General features: G+C 39.5%; 1 protein-coding gene across 1 annotated transcript in view; it reads left to right on the top strand.

The window, feature by feature from the left end:
• snrka (SNF related kinase a) overlaps positions 1-17975 on the top strand; it is a 41507-nt gene extending 23532 nt beyond the window's left edge. Inside the window, exons 4-6 of the mRNA XM_056763067.1 lie at positions 10158-10370; positions 11841-11975; positions 14316-17975. Of these exons, the coding sequence (XP_056619045.1) occupies positions 10158-10370; positions 11841-11975; positions 14316-15612 (1645 nt within the window). The 3' untranslated portion in view covers positions 15613-17975. The remainder of the gene's footprint in view (positions 1-10157; positions 10371-11840; positions 11976-14315) is intronic.
• Positions 17976-18501: the final 526 nt, after the last annotated feature.

Raw genomic sequence — 18501 nt, 5'->3', positions numbered from 1 at the left:
TCGTCCTTTAATAACAGCTAGTGAGAAAGTAAATGCAGGCACTGAAGGAAAGCGCAGGCGCTGTATAACCAATAATGCCATTTTCGGCCAAAAAAATGTTGCCAGTCGAAATTTCGGTGCATCCCTAGTTTATAGGGTTTGCGTTTAATACGATAGGCTGCCGTAGACGGATTGTTTGTAATTTATGAAGCGACCCTATTATGTTACTATTCCCAACTTTGAAGCAGCTAAAATTAGTCTGTGCTAATATTAAAGCTTAAATTGAAAGTCTGTTTAATAAGAAACAGCTTAGAGCGTGCACACATGCTCACCTCCAGCTGCTGGACATGCTCCAAGCTGTGTTTAAAACTCTTATTTTAGTTTGCCTGCAGAAATGTATGGTGGAGCTTTCCTCAGAATTGTCTCTCTAGCTCTTACAAATATTTTTCTTCTTGTATCAAGTGCTGATAACGTTATTTGCACACCCTAAACGACAAGGTCTTTTCGTGCCTGCTTTTGATATTTACAGGAACATCAATATTTACAGGAACGCATTCAAGCGCCTCAAGCACCTTGTGATGTGTTGTCTCCTCCATCCTGTCATTATCACTCTCGGGGCAGAGTGGAAATTGCGCTGTGGGGTAAGGAAATGTGTTGGGTCTTGACGCCTGTTCTCTGCAGGACGCCATTGTTAGGCCGTTGAAAGCATCACGCAACGCTTGCTTTGAAATTTGATGAACGGTGGAGGCAGTTTAGCTTCGAAAACAAATCCTGTTTAACCTGTGCCAAATATTTTAGTTCATATCTCATTACTCATAGATATGTGCAAAAGAGTTTTGGAATGAACGGTATTTTCTTCCTTTGAAAAGGTGATGGAATGCGACCTATTACAAAGCTGTTGAATTGAATGAAGTTGTGTCAGCATAACTTATGGGCAGCCTGGTTTAGTTTAGCTAGCCGGTTTCATTGTATGAGTAGTATTTTAAAATTGTAAGACTGGAGCAATGTTTATGGGGTTTATCACGGCACCTATACAGCTAAAATATGTTTGGGTGTTTTCTCAGCTGTTGTTAGTGGGAAATTGTTGGTCATGATTTAAATGATAAGAATTGAAGGACACTTATTTGCCAAAATTGTTAGACATAGTTTTCACACATTCATTTACTTTTTTATCCTCTGTCAAATAAAGGCACAAAATGGCCCGAAAAGTACAAAAATTATTAAAATAGGGTTGTTAACCCTGCTGAAAACAGTAGAAACCCTATAGAAATCACAGAAATTGTAATTGTTTCTGCTTAAATACCATTATGAACCATTATCTTTTGACATTAAAACACTACAAAACTTCTTTTGTATTGTGTTTAGGAATTATTCAAATTAATCTACCAGATAACCCCACACCAATAGAATTCGTCATATACCAGTAGACACCAGTATAGTTTTCATTAAAACCAATACAATTCCCATTATGACCATTACATCTCCATTTGATTGTTCTGTGTTTTGGGCGAGAGCCTTTTGTTTTATCAACAGGGATGATACACGATAATACATAATAATACACAAATGTTATATTTTACCTTAAAAGTCACAATGGTTACAAACTCCCTTTCTGCCTTCACACTTTTGTATTTTATAAGTGATTCATAGAAAAAAAAGAAAACACAAAATAGATCACATTACAGATGAATGAATTGTTTAGTTTTCCTTTTAACAGACATTGCGATTAAAGTATTGTAAATTCTTTTGGCCAACCCAACCTTATATGTGAGAGCTCTAATATTTTTTTTTATTGCTTTGCTTTTTAACTTTTCATGTTTTATTACTGAATATCTATATCTGGGACTAGTGTAAAAGATAAGCAGACCTAAATATAACAGAGAATAAAGTTGACGAATGTTAGTTTTACATAAAATCCACTATAAAAGAGTTACAGGACTGTAAAATAAAGTGCTGCCAAGAGCCAACAATGTAATTGCTTGGTCCCAGCCCTGAATCGAACCCTAAACCTAACCTATATTAAGTACATGTAGATACCAGCATATTGTTAAATGTCTAAATGCACATACTTGAAAATTAAATTTATACTTTATTTTACACTGCCTGTTAGTTGTCTACCATATTGGCATCAGCTGATGCCTACGTTGAAACATCGTGATGGATGATGACATCGGGGGGCGGGGCGAGGCATGGTTATATCCGTTACAGGAAAGCTAGATCTTGGGGTCAAGCGCACAGTTGCGCAGGTTCAAAATCATACTCGACCACGGGAAAGCGTGACTGGACAAGCGAAACCCTTGTAATGGCAAAAATTTCATCATGCAGGGGAACCACGATGCCAGCCCAACATTTTAAGGGCTGTCAGCCATCGGCGATGGATGATGTCATCGTCTATCGTCCCAACCCTACTGTCGTATAACAGTGTAATTATTCATTTAAGTACTGAGTAATAATAAATAACTACATGTACTTACTATATGGTTAGGGTTAGGATTAGGGCGTGGTTTAGGAGTAATATGTGTAAGGCACCGTTAAATAAAGTTTTACCGAAAATAAAATGCAACCAAAGAGTTTGTAGTTGAAGAAACATATTTGTCTAGAGTGGTTATCGTAAAGCCCATGTTTTTTTCATATGTTAATAAAGTAAATTACAAGTTGAATAAATTCTCATTGAGAGCTTTGTGTTAATTGGCTCTTGGCATGTGCTTGAACTTTCTGTGGGAGTCCACTCAGCTCCAGTGATCTGAATCTCCATAACATAACAGCCCCTGGGTCTCACTTTTATGCCGTTCTCTCTGTTTCGCTCTTACAAATTTGTGATTTATTTTGATTTTAATGTAAATTAATTTTTTCCAATGAAAAAAAATGTGCATTATGTATTTATCGCCGTAACTTTACATAGTTCCCACAACCCTTTTCTTATTCTAGTAGTTTAATAAATATGTTTATATTGGGGATGCTGGGGTGGTATAATTTAGTCCTGCAGTCCTCAGCATGTAAAAATGCAAGCTAGAGATCCATTAAATTTTTGGTCGTTTCTTTATTTCTCTCAATGATTTCCTCTTTCCTCCTGTGCTTTGTCCTGCTTGGTCTGGGTGATTGTGATATCGCCGTAGTCATGAATCTGCTGCACAAATGTGCTGTTATGCACAGAGTGAAAGTGTTTACATGATGCGTTTTCATGTTACAGCTATTTCCTTTAATAACCCGCCAACATGCGAGATCGTGTAAACGTCTTAAACCTTTCATTACCATCCTTTGAACCAAACAGTTAACCAAATCTGATTGGCAGACATTGATTTTTCTCTATATTTTCCTCGGCTTGTGAACAGTTTTGCTGGGTCATTAAATTTGAGTGTAGTGGTGTAAATGTGCAGCATGGCTTCAAAACACAAACCTGTATTTCATTGCAAAAATATATGTGTTGTAAACAGCCCAAGAATAAAGTAACAAAGAACATTGTGCAATGTTTGTCACACAAATGGCACCCAATAGAAAAATGTGTTCATTTTTTTTCCCCAATAACATTCAAAATCTGTATTTTACTCGTTCTTCAGTGGAACACAACAGAATATATTTGGAGAAATGTCAAAGAGGGTCAGTGTTGTTTGTTACCAACGTTCTTCAAAATATCTTCCGTAACACTTTCTTTGAAGCATGTATGTATAATGTATGAAAATTCTTTGTGTCAACACAAGAAGATATGGATCATCTGTGGAGCTGCTTGCTTTATCTTAGCTTTTGTCTGTTGTGATGTCCTCATATCTCCTATCATCAGGGTGTGCCATTTTTTGGTGTCACCCCGCTGGACACTTCTGCAAATTTCTCTGCTTCTCTGTTTAGCTTGGCCTGTCCATTGCAAACATCCAGTGGTTTGGACACCACTGTGTATTTAGCAGTTCTATTAGATCTGTAGGTTCTGTCACTATGTATTCTGGCCCAAAATACAGCCAGCTGTCTGATTCGCCTCTCTCCATACCCTTGTGATGGCCTCCTGGTTGCTTTCTCTCTCAGAGCTGCTGAATCACAGTTGATTTTGATAGGCATTGCACCACACCATGTGGTTAATGCGTGTTCAAGCGCTAGTTGGCTCATCAACGTTGCTGTGCTTCCATCTGCCATCGTTCTCACGTCAGTCATCCTCATAGTGAATTATTCATCACCGTTTAGTGTAAATATAGACTCCCTACCTCTTATTCTTTTATTCCGAGAGCTGGCAGTGGGTGTTGATGTTGCTTCCTGCCACGTATTTCCAGCAGGTTAGACTACACAGAAAAAAAGCTAGAGCTAATCTTAAGCCTACATTTGTGTGGTGAATGTTGCTTAAAGTGGCCGTAACTCAGACAGTTTCTGCAAATCGCACGTTAATCTTGAGTATGTACAGAATAGTATCGCACCCTTCAAATATACGTAGAGTCTTTAGTTTGATCACATTCATTAAAGACAGACTCAGCTGTGCGATTATTTTCAGAAACATACTGTTTGTGAGGGAGGAGGGCGAAACTAAAGCATGTGCGCACTCATTGCTAACAAAACACAGACATATGACTCAGTTTCACTTACTGCGTGCGGTTCATGAATAGTAAATTTAGAAAAACTGAAAATGGTATATTTGGGCTCTATTCGTTCATCTGATAGTAGCTCCAACAACAAAGTCACAGGTTGGATTTCCAGCTAACACACTGGTTGATAAATACGTCATCTCTTTCCGCGGGACTGTTTGGTCATCCCGAGTCTTGAGTCTTGACCTTGAGATAGAGTAAATGCTAGCATCATCGGCCTGGATCGTTTAGCAATGATATAGTGATTATAAGGATTGAGCTGGAGTCTTATCACGGCTCTCTGCCATGCTGGAGACGCGAGCGGTGTGGAGTCTCTGGGGAAGTGGTTGCTGACAGCAGTCTGGCAGCGGAAAGAGAAGCAGTCGGTGCATGAATTTGACGTTTCAGCTTCAACACACCCGAAACAAATGCACCGAGAGAACAAATCAGACTCTGAAAATTACATGTTAGTTGATTCATGTTTCACTAACGCTAAAATGATAAAAAGTTGGATAGTTCACCACACATTGAAAATTATTTGATTTATTCACTCTCAATTTCAAAGAGATTTTGAAGAATGTTGATAACCAAACAACACTGGACCCCATAGACTTCCATTGTATATGGACACTGAGACATTTCTCAAAGTATCTTCTTTTGTGTTACACAGAATAAAGAGTGGCAGATTTTCATAATGCCACCTTGTTTACTCTTATAGTTTAGATATAAACCTACACATAGTGTACTTATAGTTAAGCCGTGAAAGATGATAAATTTACATCTTTTTTGCATTGACAGTGTTTTGTTTAATGTTTCAGTATTTTTAGCATTTATTTGTTTCATTCATGTTTTCAGATATTAGCCTGTCAGACTCTCTTTTGATGTCTGCTTTAAACCCTTTTGTCTGGATCGGGATATTATCTTCAGAGCTTTTCATACGGAGGGTATTTTAAGGTGACTCTGTCAAGCAGATTAATTTAGTCACCGCCTTGTTGCATAATTTTCTCACTCTCATTAAACAACTACCTCAGTTTTCACACATTCGATTTGCATGTGAAATTCAAGCTATTGAGACGCAGCCCTCCGACGTCAAGGCACTCAAACCTCAAGCTGTTGTGAAATCTCAGCTTGTCGTCAGGTGATAAGAATAATTTAAGCAATAAAATGCCCTTTTTCAAGAGGCCATGATGTAGTTAGCGACTACCTAAGGCGTGATTGTCATCCCCAGGTTGCGGGAAGGACGTAAATCCTCACAGAGAAGAAATAAATGTTTAGCCCTACAGCCGTTTCTTTCTTCAGCTGATGCCATTTTCTACTGTGAAGTGCAGAAATGGAAAGCTCCATCATATCATGAATTTTTCATGAGTGTTGCGCGTTAAAATTGAAGGTGGGTTGAAAAGACATACTTGCCTGTAACCTGAAGTTCGCAAGTTTTGTGCTACTAGTGGCATCAAGCAGAATACATGTTATATCTAGGTTGTGTTTTGTCACAGTCTCTCCTCGTGTCCTGCAGATTACCATCATTTTCCTAAATAAGCGTTCCCGGTTATTTCCGCCACAGCTGGGTTGACTGGATTTTCAATTTGGCTCAAGCGCTGCACTTTTAATATGGCGTGTCATGTATAAAATGGCTCTTTTATAATAAGGTCTAAAAAGATAGCCTGTTCCTTTGAGTTGTGCTTTGTATAACTGTTTGAAGGGATAAGAATAGTGTTTTCATGCTCGATCACTGGATTCAGGATTAATCATTGCTGTACTTTGCAAGTACTTGAGTTCCCAAACATTCCTTCCATCGCTTCACTTTCCATCTGACAATATATGGGAAATTTGCAGGCAGTCCCGCCTCAACTTCAACCCATTGGTTGATATTTTCAGAGCACCCTAATGTTTACATTATTCTGGAATAATGATCTGGAATTTTTCAGCACATAAAATGAGGTGTAAAAAATTTGGTATGAAAATATTTTATTTTTTAAAAGAACTCTGGCAGGTCTTACGGACACATAATTGTTCAGATGTCATGCGTAGTGTGTAGTTTGTTCTTCTGGTTTTTGTAAGTTGTCATTGAATGGTTACATCTGGACTTCGTTTCTTTTGATAATTACACTCTTATTATGTTACTCTAATGACAGCTGTTGTTACAAGGCCGGCCAATGACTGTGGTTGTGTATGAGAGGAAGCATAGTCATTGACAGCATGCCGTCTCTTCTGCTATCCAATTGTGACAACGGGAAATTGTGGCTTTAATCCCTTCAGTTCTGTTCTAAAAGAGTCCCGTTCTTCCCCATCCCATTTTTAGCACCATAATGGAAATTTAAGATAATTTGTCTGATGATAAGAGTCTGGCAGTGTATTCAAGATGAGGCAAACAGGCTCATTATCTTTTCACGTATCTATTTATTCTCTTAACGAATTTCTTGCTTGCTGATAATAGCTGAAGCAGGCTGGCCGTTTCTGCATCTCCGCAGCGATGATTTTCAGACTGCTGCTGTAAGCTCGCCCAATCTCCTCTGCTCTTTCATGGTGGCTGGGCTGCAATTTTGTCGCGTGCGTGCGCTGAATGCTGATGTGCCTGTTCGAACTTGGTTTCAAACAGCAGCCGGAGTTGTTTTCCCTGGGCTAATATGAGCTTCATTGGCTTCTCTTCAGCTGATAATAGAAATGCTAGTCTTTCACTTTGAAAAGACAGTATCTGTAACCATATACAAACGGTTTAAGTGTCTGGAAGAACATTAGTAATATAAAGGGGACAAAAAGTTTGAGCAACAATATAGTGACACTTCATGAATCAAATGGGCAATTGACCCTTCGTGTTGAGTTTGATTGACAGATATAATGCGCCCCCGTTGCTATTCTCCATTTTATCTGACAATGAAACCATAGATAGAGTTCAAGTCCTGATTGTTGCTGGCCGTCACACTGTAGGAACATGATCCCAGCTGCAAGTAATGTCACTTTGGAATCTTAGTTATAATAATGTACAACAATAAAGGGTTTTTAAAACAGACTCCTACAAGAAGACCTGCCTAGAGTTGACCTCCATAGACTGTCATATGATACGCACTGAAGGACTGCATCTCATCAAATTTGGAGGTCAAATTTGATCTTTATCGTCAAAATCACAGTTTCAACCGTTGACTTAACGTGTCAGAAACCAGTGGTGCTATCCAGATGTTTTGTCGTTACAGCAAACATGGTACATTCGAGCTTCGATCTTAATTTTGTTTACTTTATTCCGAGTCACTTTCACATCCTGAACATATACTTCAAATGCATATTGCAGACTTTCATATTGCTTTTGGCTGAAGTACATGTCATTTTTTTACAGAAATGATTATTTCATGTAAATATTCTTTAGTGTAGTGCGATCACTTTGGCTGATGTCTGGGAGGGCTTTGCGAAGGGTCAATTATGGATGTGACATTCTGCGTCATAGATGTGACATATAAACTCTTAGAAAATGTGTTTGTTGACAGGACACTGAACCATATGTTTACATTTTACTGAACTCTTGTTGATGGTGTCTAAACATAAGAAAAATATCAGTCAAGTTTTCAATTTTAAGTAAGGAAAATAAACATGCTTTACAGATGTGACAAAAAAGGACACTGTTGTTGAGAGTCGACATACTTAGTAGAATTTCTGTGAGGTAAAATGCATAAACCAGAAGCAAAAAGACCCAACAAATGGTGAAGGAATGGTGCTTCATTGATCATTTAATAGTTATTTTAACTTTCATGTTCCCATTTATGGGGAATATGGACCCTTATGGATGTGAAGATTCTACCTACCAGACTGTGAAAAATCATGCTTTAATAATACAAATTGCTTTAAAAACTTTGAGAGCGACTTCACATGGGTATTTAAACCATTATAATCTATTAGTATGGTGAAAACTTAATTTTCATGATGTGATTGACTTTTGCATAGAATTGGCAAAATAAGATATTAAAAAATTTAGTATGGGCTGTAAATTGATTACATTTTTTAATTGCGATAAATCGCACCCTTTTCTTGCGATTAACTGCGATTGATTGTGTTGTGAAATTAACATATAATGAAATTAAACATACACTATTTTGTTAAACAGGTTTATTTTAGTGCTGTCAATCACAACTAACTAATCACACACAGCTTTATGTTTTTAAAAATACTTTTACATTCTAATAATTTCATATTTTATCTCCAAATGAATGTAGAAACACATTTCTTTAACAGCATCATTTTATGAATGAAACCAAGATTCTAATATTGTTGGCGTTGGAACTGATGTCTTTATTAAATATATATACTTTTTCTACTAATCAAACCCATTATGATAAGTATAAAATCTAACAGGTAGGAAATATAAAGAAAATAAATAAAGTTCTCAAACACTTCACAGTCTTTACTGCTAAATACATGAAATAAAGAAGAATCCTCATTAAAGCGACAAAATCACATTGATTTCTTCTTTTCTTTGGTTCTTTGATTAACATTAGTGACAGGAGTTACAACAGCACTTTTATGAACGCAGTACCTTTATGAGCTGTCGCTCTAAGAAGGTCTAATGCGCTTCCTATTTTCACTACTCTTAGCATTCATTTAAGACTTTATTTAACTCGTTAACGACTGTGCTTGCGAAAATACTAAACAAAATGTGCTTTGTTGTTGTTAGTCTTGTGTGTTTTTGTTCATTCAAGCACAAAAAAGAATTTATTACTAATGCGCTGTCTGACACAGCCTTTGAGCCGTTGATCCTTGTTTGACAGCCAGAAGCGGTCAATCTATGCTGGATGTGTCAATACAGCCGTTTCAAATCATGCCTAAATAGTTTAACGGCTTTTATATGAATAAGAGCATGATTATATAATGTAACGTTCGACAATGATGACAGAAAAAACAGATGTTGCTTTAATCACGTTAGATCTTTTTATCTTTTTTTTTTTAGATCTTATTTTTTGTCTATCTGAAAAAATGTATTGCGTGCCTTAACGCAAAAAAAAATCATTTGAAACTTGCTGTAGAGAAAGACAGTATGTACTGAGACTGGAAAGATATGTTCTAATCTTATCTGACTTCAAAATCAGGCTAACCAGACAAATGTTGGCACGATAGGAACACCAGTATACCGTTCATGACTAATGCCTACACTGCAAGTTATTTTTAACACTGAAACCTCAACTTGACAGAATGAAATCACTCACATTATTCCATGCAGAGCTGTCTAAACTGCAAGCTATGTGACATCAGTTTGTTGAGCACTATACTGTTAGATGCCCAGCTTAGCATTTGGTGAGTTAGGACTTTGAGTTATAAAGCCAATGAAACATGAGAACTTAATGAGCTGACTTAAAGGTTGTTTTCTCAGATCGATTTACATTTAGGCATTTGGCAGACGCTTTTATCCACAGCGACTTGACATTGCTTTATCCTATACATTTTACATAGGTATGTGCAATCCCCTGGGATCGAACCCACAACTTTGCGTTGTTAACACAATGCTCTTACCACTGAGCTACAGGAAAGCTAGATCGATAAGTGAAGAGCTCGGGGTTTCCAACCGAGAATCACCTATTAAATCCTGACCGGCGTCTAGAGGTGTAGTTGCATGTTCAAGTCACTTTTTTCATCATCTCTTCTTTCTGTTCCTCACAGCCTGATAAACCGGATGCTTCAAAGGGATCCGAAGAGGCGAGCATCACTGGAGGAGATCGAGGGGCACGCGTGGCTTCAAGGTGTCGATCCCTCTCCAGCCACGAAGTATAGCACCCCATTGGTGTCTCACAAGAACTTGTCAGAGGAAGAACACAACAGCATCATCCAACGCATGGTGCTGGGCGATATCGCAGATAGAGAAACCATCATCGAGTAAGTTTGAGTGAAGATGTGCGACTAAGCATTTGTATGTGCGTATCTTCCTGGCCTCATTTTACCCCACACCAGTCCTGTTTCTGTCATTTCGAGTGTTCAGATTGAAAAAAAGCTTCTCTATCTGTCATAATATAAGATGAATTTGACTGGAAGCATACCTCCGTCGCCTTTGTAAACTGTCACTAAAAAGGATTGCATGTTTTTTTTCCACCATTTTTCATAAGTGCCAAAAAAGTTCATCCCACTGCCAGTGGAGCATGAAATGAACAGTCTGCGGAAGAGTCCCGCTGTACAAACTCATCGAGAGAGATGCACGCTGGGAGACGGTTCACAGCAGTCATCAGTCTATGCACTCTGTCTTTGATAGTACTCACTGGCAGCTGGGAAACCCCACTGAGAGAAGTCGGTCACCTCATAGGGTCCCTCAGTGTACTGTAATTGTGTGATAGGATTAAAATACAGTGTACAAGCGTCTTGAAAATGCAGATGGAAGCTATTTGAAATAGATTTGTGGTTGTAACTCCTCTCGTCATTTTTAACACTTATTTCATTCATAAAACTAAGCCAACATTTTTTCACCCTATCTACACTGGCCGCGACCGATGCAACACGACAACGGCTTGTTTTAAATGGCCCTGATGGGACACTCTATCTGGCAGAATTCTTTTTGACACCTCCATTTACATCTTCAAGGCATCTGCAATACATAGTTTGCTCATCTGCAATTAGTCTCTGAGACGTCTGCTGTCAGATGTCATATAGACATCTTGGGGACGTCTGTAAGATGTTTTTGATTTAGAAGGGATGTAAAACTGCTCTTTCTAAGATGTTTAGCGGATGTTTTTTACACGGATGTTTTCCAGATCTTTAGCAGACGTCTTATAGACGTACGTGTGCTAGCTGGGGGGTTGTCGTGTTGCGTCGTGCCGCATCCAGTGTGGACAAAACGTATAATTATAATGGGGCGTCTCGGGCGTTGCAGAGCGTACCGGTATAGACACTGTGTTAAAACAATAGTTCACACAACAAAAGAATAGGTTACGATTTACACAACCTCTTGTCATTTCAAACCTGTATGACTCCAAAACCCATGAGAAAATATTTAGAAAAAATGTAGGAATCATACAATGGCGGTACCCATTCACTTCTATTGTTAGAACACAAACCCAATGCAAGTGAATCGGTACCAACATTGTTTGGTTATTCTGAAAGAAACGGTATTGAAGTTGTGCAGAGACTGGAGCCCTCAAATGGATTAAGACTCACAGTCATCGAGTTGCTTATGCCTCCCTTCTCTGATTAAAGCTGAAAGCAACCACTTGTTTCTGGAGGTCCTGGAGGTCTGCTTGTAGCTGACATGTTGAATTGTGTTGTCTGAACTAGTGTTTCTCTCAGACAGTCTGTATCTTCTCCTCATTTGTCCACTTTCTTTGCTCCTGCTCTCTCTCTTCCTGTCTCTCTCTCTAGGGCCCTGGAGACAAACAAGTATAACCACATCACTGCTACTTACTTTCTGTTGGCTGAACGCATCCTAAGGGAAAAGCAGGAGAAAGAGGTGCAACCTCGATCCTCCAGCCCCAGTAACATCAAGGCCCACTTCAGGTACTTCTCTCCAACTGGGGGTTTGTTCTCTCTCTTCTGTGTTTCATGTTGAGGGTCATATCTTGTCTTGAGGCCCAGAAGACAAAATGCAACACTTAAAGAACCAGCCTAGTTCTCTTATAAGTCACAATACTTACAACCACTTTTTTCACAATTTTTTGTCCTCTTGGATACAAAGCAAAATCAGAGAGGAATGTTTTAAAGAATGGCTTTAGATCGCTCTCAGCAGAAGGTGAAAACATTCATCTCCAGTGAGATGTTAACTTTTGTTCAGAATGTCATGGTCATTCTTTGGCACATCTTTAGCTCCTTTTGTTTTAATCAGATTTATTCTTTAGAAAGGTCAGACACAGTGAGGATTTCGTTGAATGAGGCCTTTGCAAACCTAAGCGTACGTTATTGAACTTTAGAAGTCTGGGATGTTATTCACGACGGAAATTTAGGTGTACGTTAACAAATACTAGCACAGTAACAAACTTAATGTCAACTGATACGTTATACAAAAGTAGCACAAGAAATAACTTTTGATTCAAAGTCTTTTTCCAAGTTATATTCACAGGATGTGAGAGACTAGATGTCTCTGTCTGTTCCAAGTCCTGTATTTGGATAACCAGCACATCCTCTGAACCCAGCACGGGGTGACAAATGTGTTTTGAGACGATGCTGAAATCGTTTCAGACTGACCCAGAAAGGCAGTGAGATTGCAAATGCTTTCTGAGAGCAGCATGAGAAGAAATGAGAGGATGTGGATGGATGGAAGCTGGAGGGAGAATAGAGAAAATTCTCTGCAGGTTTAGCTTGGCTCATTTGGGCAGTGTACTTGTCTGACTTCTGCCGTCAAACATTCAGTGACTCATGGGATCATGCGAGAGGGTAACAAACACTTTTCTGGGAATCTAAACAGAAATATCAGCAGAATGGAAAAGCACTTAAAATCTCACAGAGCTTTTTGGCTTGTGCGACCCTGGGTATGTCCAGGTGTCCTCTGAGGATAAGAGTTTGTAAGCTTAGGTTTTAAGGTATATACCCAGAATCTTGGAAGTTTTTTTCCTCTTGATTTTATAGGGATCACAGTAGATTTATTTTGTTAATTTTGAAGTAATCAGGTAGACAAAATCATGCTTTTCTTTTACTAACATTGTGGAATAACCTTATTCGGTTCATTTCCTTACGATAATAGATGTGGAAATGTTTACCGTCCTTTCTAATCAAACATGTAAACAAAGCTGAAGCTTCATAAATTTGACTTGGCCTTACTCCCATATCATTATAGCCCAGAAATAATACTGAGCATCATGCCAAAGTAAATGTATAAACAAGTTTAGTAGACAAACAAAATATGTACAGACATGTTTTATTTTGTGGTGGTCTTTCTGGGCAGAAGCTTGTTTGAACGTTACAGTGTGGTTTTATGAGAAATTTACTACATGTTTGTATTGTTCTCCCTATTGTTTTAATCTGGGCGCTGTTGTGCCGTGTCTGTTTCGTTTGTTGTCATAACAACATGAAGTTTATGTAGTGTTAGTGTGGTTATGACAACCACAGTGAACATGCTGGAACTCTGTTGTACTGCTGCTAAAGCGTAATGTATCATCTTGGCATCTTTTTTTTCGTTCCATACCAACTTGCAAGAAAGCAGACATGTTGTGTAAATGGTACCCCAGCAGGAAGCTAAGGAAACAAGTTGATACATTAAAGGCAAGTTGTAGCAGCAGGTTGGAATTATCTTGCGAATCCCCATGTTCCTTTGTTGAGTGTTCGGCACAAGAAGCAAATCTGTCTTTTGTCAAGGATCATCATGAACGCAAGGGTTGTCTTCATAAGGCACTCTCCAGAGCTTCTATGTTTAAAAGTTATTTCTAGCTCACTCTATCCTGACTTAACTTAAAGGAACAGTTCAGCTAAAAATGAACATTCTGTCTTTATTTACTCACCCGCAAGTTGATCTGTATAAATTTCTTTGTTCTGATGAACACAGAGAAAGACATTTGGACAAATGCTTGTTACCAAACAGTTCTGGACCACTGTTGACTCCCATATTAGTAAAAATTGCTTTGTAAATTTATTTTCTTCACAAACCGTTTTAGGGCACTTTTGACCACCATTTTTCCTACTATGGTTGTCAGTGGTGGCCAAGAACTGTTTGGTTACAATCATTCTTCCAAATATCTTTCTTTGTTTTCATCAAAACAAAGAATTTCTTACAGATTTGGAACAACGCCTGGGTGACAGATTTTTTTTGGGTGAACTGTTCCTTTGAAGCGTCTAACAAAGAATGTACTTTGTTTGATACAGAATCTATCACTGATGTCAAGCTCCATGTCCCTTTCTCTTTTGCAGGCAGTCTTGGCCGACCCAAAAAATTGGCATGCTTCAGGACATCGAGGATAGTATAGCCGCTCACACTGGGGGTCCACAATCTCCGGCTCGCAGCACTGAAAACCTGTTGAACGGCCACCGCAGTAAAGGACTTCTAGAAGTAGGGCATAGGGAGGAGACCAGCGAAGCCTCCAGCAGCTCTGCTGCACCTGTCGCTCTGCTCCCAAACCCCCTCAAGACTGGGGTCATGGCACCACTCGCTTCGGCGAGGCAACGTCCATGCCTTTTTCGGGTGGAAGAGGACGAAGAAGAAGAGGAAGAACAGGAGCCTCCACTGTTTCATACCCAAGTGGTTTTGCGACGCAAGCCACAGTCCATCACCAACCGGCTCACGTCCCGCAAAAGCGCCCCGGTGCTCAAACAAATCTTTGAGGAGGGCGAATCTGATGATGACTTCGACATGGATGAGAGTCTTCCGCCTAAGCTTAGCCGGATGAAGATGCACATGACGTCTCCGGGCACTGCCCAGAAGCGTTACCACCGGCCAAAGAGTCAAGGCCGTGGATCGAGCTGTTCCAGCTCGGAAACCAGCGACGATGATTCAGAGAGCCACCGCAGGCGCTTAGATAAAGAGACAGGGTTTACCTACAGCTGGAACCGTAGGGACAGTAGCGAGGGTCCGCCTGGAAGCTCAGGGGGCAATGGGGGAGGAAGCAGCGGAGGGCAAAGTAAACCACCTGGGGAGGGTAACTCGGGACCAGACAAGGGGGGTCCTCCAGGCGGAGGAGGAGGAGGGAGTAGTGGTGGTACAGGAGGAGGTGGAGGGGGTACTAAAGGACAAGGAGGCCCTTCCAGCTGTTCCCGAAGCAACAACAACAACGCTTCATCTGGCTCGAAGCGTAGCGCAGCTCGCAGCGCCGGAGAACTGGTGGAGAGTCTGAAACTCATGAGTTTGTGCTTGAGCTCTCAGTTTCAGCATCGCAGTTCGGGAGGAGGAGGACGGTTTATTCTGGATCCTCAGAGCCTGTCTAGCGTCAAAGTCCAGGAGAAGTCCTCCTGGAAGATGTGCATTGGTTCCAACAACAGTCTAGAAAAAGTCATCAACCCTGCCGGGGTCGGGGCAACGGAGCGATATCCGGATCAAACGGCTGTCATGCTGAACGAACTGGGCCTGGTCAAGGAGAATAACATGAACTTGAAAAACAACGTTCTCCAGCTACCTCTGTGCGAGAAAACCATCTCGGTGAACATCCAGCGAAGCCCCAGGGATGGGCTCCTCTGTGCCTCGGCCCAGGCCAGCTGCTGCCAGGTCATATGACTCCATTGTTCCTGTTGCCACATTTGTAGCGTAACGATGAGTTGACCACCAGTAGCTGTATATGACCTCTTGACCCCAACCTGACCTTTGAACCTGCCTTCAGTGTCATCTTAATCATTCTCACAACTTATTTATTAAGTTTCTTCTGTTGGACCCATTGGTTTTAATGAAGTGCACGCTGCTAGCCTTTACTTTCCTGTGTGTGTGTGTGTGTGTGCGCGTGTGTTCGGTTCCATTCGAATAATGGAATTTGATGTTTTCAAGTCTTGTTTTTGCTTTTATTCCCTTAAAATGCTCTTAACGTGAATTCCATGGTTCTAACTTGGCCCAATCAATCAAACGTTGTGGAAACTGTGTATGTATAAACAGTTGAATAAAGTGAGATATTTACATTAAGACCAAAAGTATGACAGAGCAGAACATGGCAATTCAGAAAACTAGAACTTAAAGTGGCTCAAAGTAAATTTAAGTATAAAGACTGATTTTGTAGATTAAGCCCCAGTGTCACTGCAGTATCAAAGACAGATTGAATGATAATAAAGTAAAAGCAATAGTGAAGAAGTCATAGCGCTCCCTTGTGAGTCTTAAAGTTAACTACTGTCTTGCACACAGCTGGTTTTTATTCGCCATCTTTAAAGTGCTGTCGACTGTTTTCATTTCACTGTTAAAACTGTTTCAGTTGAACTAAACTTGAGGTTACTGACAATCATTTGCAATATCTTATTAAGGGAAATTCTTAATGGAAATGTTCCTGAAGTGGGTTACGGGCTAATCCAGAAAACATTCTTTTCATTGTTTGGTTTGAATTGTCACGTGTACATTTGCATCACACCTCACCTTAAGTTTTCATTTTTGTGTGCATTCAAGAAACGTTTTTTCAGATTTAAGTGCAATTTATTCAAGTCAAAACTGGCAAATTTTTTAAACCCCCCATTAAATGCCCATCTGCGTTGCCAAATTTGCATCCAAGACCTAGATGCGTTTATCATTGAACAGATGATAAAATGAAAATAACACTATGGTGTAAGTCCACAGTCAGGACGACATACAAATCACAGCGGGCATAATTAGACATGAGCTGTTTGTGCTTGAGTAAAAGCCTGCAGACTTCAGCTGTGTTGTACTGAATAGTAAATGGGAACCGTTGAGCCACTGCCCTTCTTTTTCAATGTCATTACCGCAAGACAGAATCTGAAAACAGAGTTTATTTTCAGTTGCAGATCCCGATGTTGGCCATCTCTCTCCTTTTGTTCTTGTACTGTTCAGCTTTGAGTTACTGTATATACCAGTTTCCGAATGGACTGGCCTTACGGGCTGTTAATAAGTATGTACATACATTTTTTTAAAGTTTTTTTTTAAAGGACTGCTGTTTTAATGCTGTGTCGGATGTGAGCGTCGTCGGCTTCCAGATGGGATAAAACAGGGCTGTTTTGTCACCTAAGTGACTGGCCACTCTTTCAGGATGTGTTGGCCATCACCTGATATAGATAAAGTCAAAGGTCTGCTGTGAGTGTACAAGAGGATTGGGTGTGAGAAACTTAAAGGGCATTTGCAATAAGCTATAAGTTGCAGCTATATGTAAATATAATTTCTGTTTCTTTTTTATATTTCAAACCTGTACGTTCTTCAAATGGCTCACTTGACCCATCTTAAGTATTTCCGTACGTTTCGTCTTTTCGTTTTAAGAATAAAGTCTGTAAATATAGGTGTAAATATGGTGCTCTATACTTAGAAATGCAGTGTTGGACTTCTTGTTCAAAGCTGTAATATAGCCTTATTAGATATGAGTGTCAAATACAGAGCAAGGGAGGTTGAAAAGAAGAAAACAGTGCTGTATGCATCATGTCAGTCTCTGACTTTGTCCTACCCTAATGTAAACAGCTAAACGACATGTGCATGTGTTGTGTGTTTGACATTATTGATCCACTTCCATTCGGAGGAGAAGAACCAACTCGAGATGTTACAGGACCAAACCATGTACTGACGTTAAAAAAAATGACTTTTGAAGAAGCAAAACGAATAAATGTTCTGTTGCTGAAACTTGTCCTTAAAAGTTACATATAACTATGGTGATGTCCAAAATTAAATGTGAAATATGTTGTCTTCAAACTTTGACTGGTCGTTTTTTGTGTTTGGGTATGTGTGTGTGTGTTATTATAATTATTAAAAGGTGTGTGCATAAAATGAAGGTTTTGAACATTAGTGGACATGGTTATAAATTGTAAACTCCATTATATTTTGGGTAAATGCATAAAAGTCGTATTAATGTGACCCGGTCTGTGAAAACCCAGCTAAAGTGATTTTTTCTGTTTTGTACATAAGCCTACGTTGTGTGAAAATGATTAAAATCAAGTTTTTAAGTTTTTTTTGCATTGAGAATTAACTTAAGAAATCTGCATTTTACTGTCATGTATGTGAAGAATGGCGCAGGAAAGACGAAGGTTTCAGTACTTTGCTCCTTAAGTCCCCAGCCCAATACGATGAATATTCTGTTCAAATCCACAACGTTTTATTTCTCTGTGAGCTTCCTTTTCCAATGGAAAGAAGATGGTTTAGTGTTTCATTGGACACTTGCTTTGCTGTAAAGAAGTTAAACATGACAGGGTACTGCTCAAGGCTCATGGGCCCCTGCTGTTGAAAGGTATTTTCTTCTGATTCACTGCCTGCTTGTGCTGCCAAGGTATCTCAAGTAACGAAGAGCTTTTCAGGGGCATCTCAAGTGCATGTACACCATCAGTTAGTCAAACACACACCACGCATGTTGTCACTCGAGCACCTTGAGTATACTAAACACGCAGACATGTTGTGCATATTGTCAGTGGAAACTGCTGAGACGGCATCGGTGTCAGAAAGTGTGACGAGCCGTTCTTTAATTAGTCTTTTGACTGT

This window comes from Triplophysa dalaica, chromosome 12 (genome assembly GCF_015846415.1).
Source record: "Triplophysa dalaica isolate WHDGS20190420 chromosome 12, ASM1584641v1, whole genome shotgun sequence".
NCBI lineage: Eukaryota > Metazoa > Chordata > Actinopteri > Cypriniformes > Nemacheilidae > Triplophysa > Triplophysa dalaica.
This window is presented reverse-complemented; position numbering and strand designations above follow the sequence as displayed.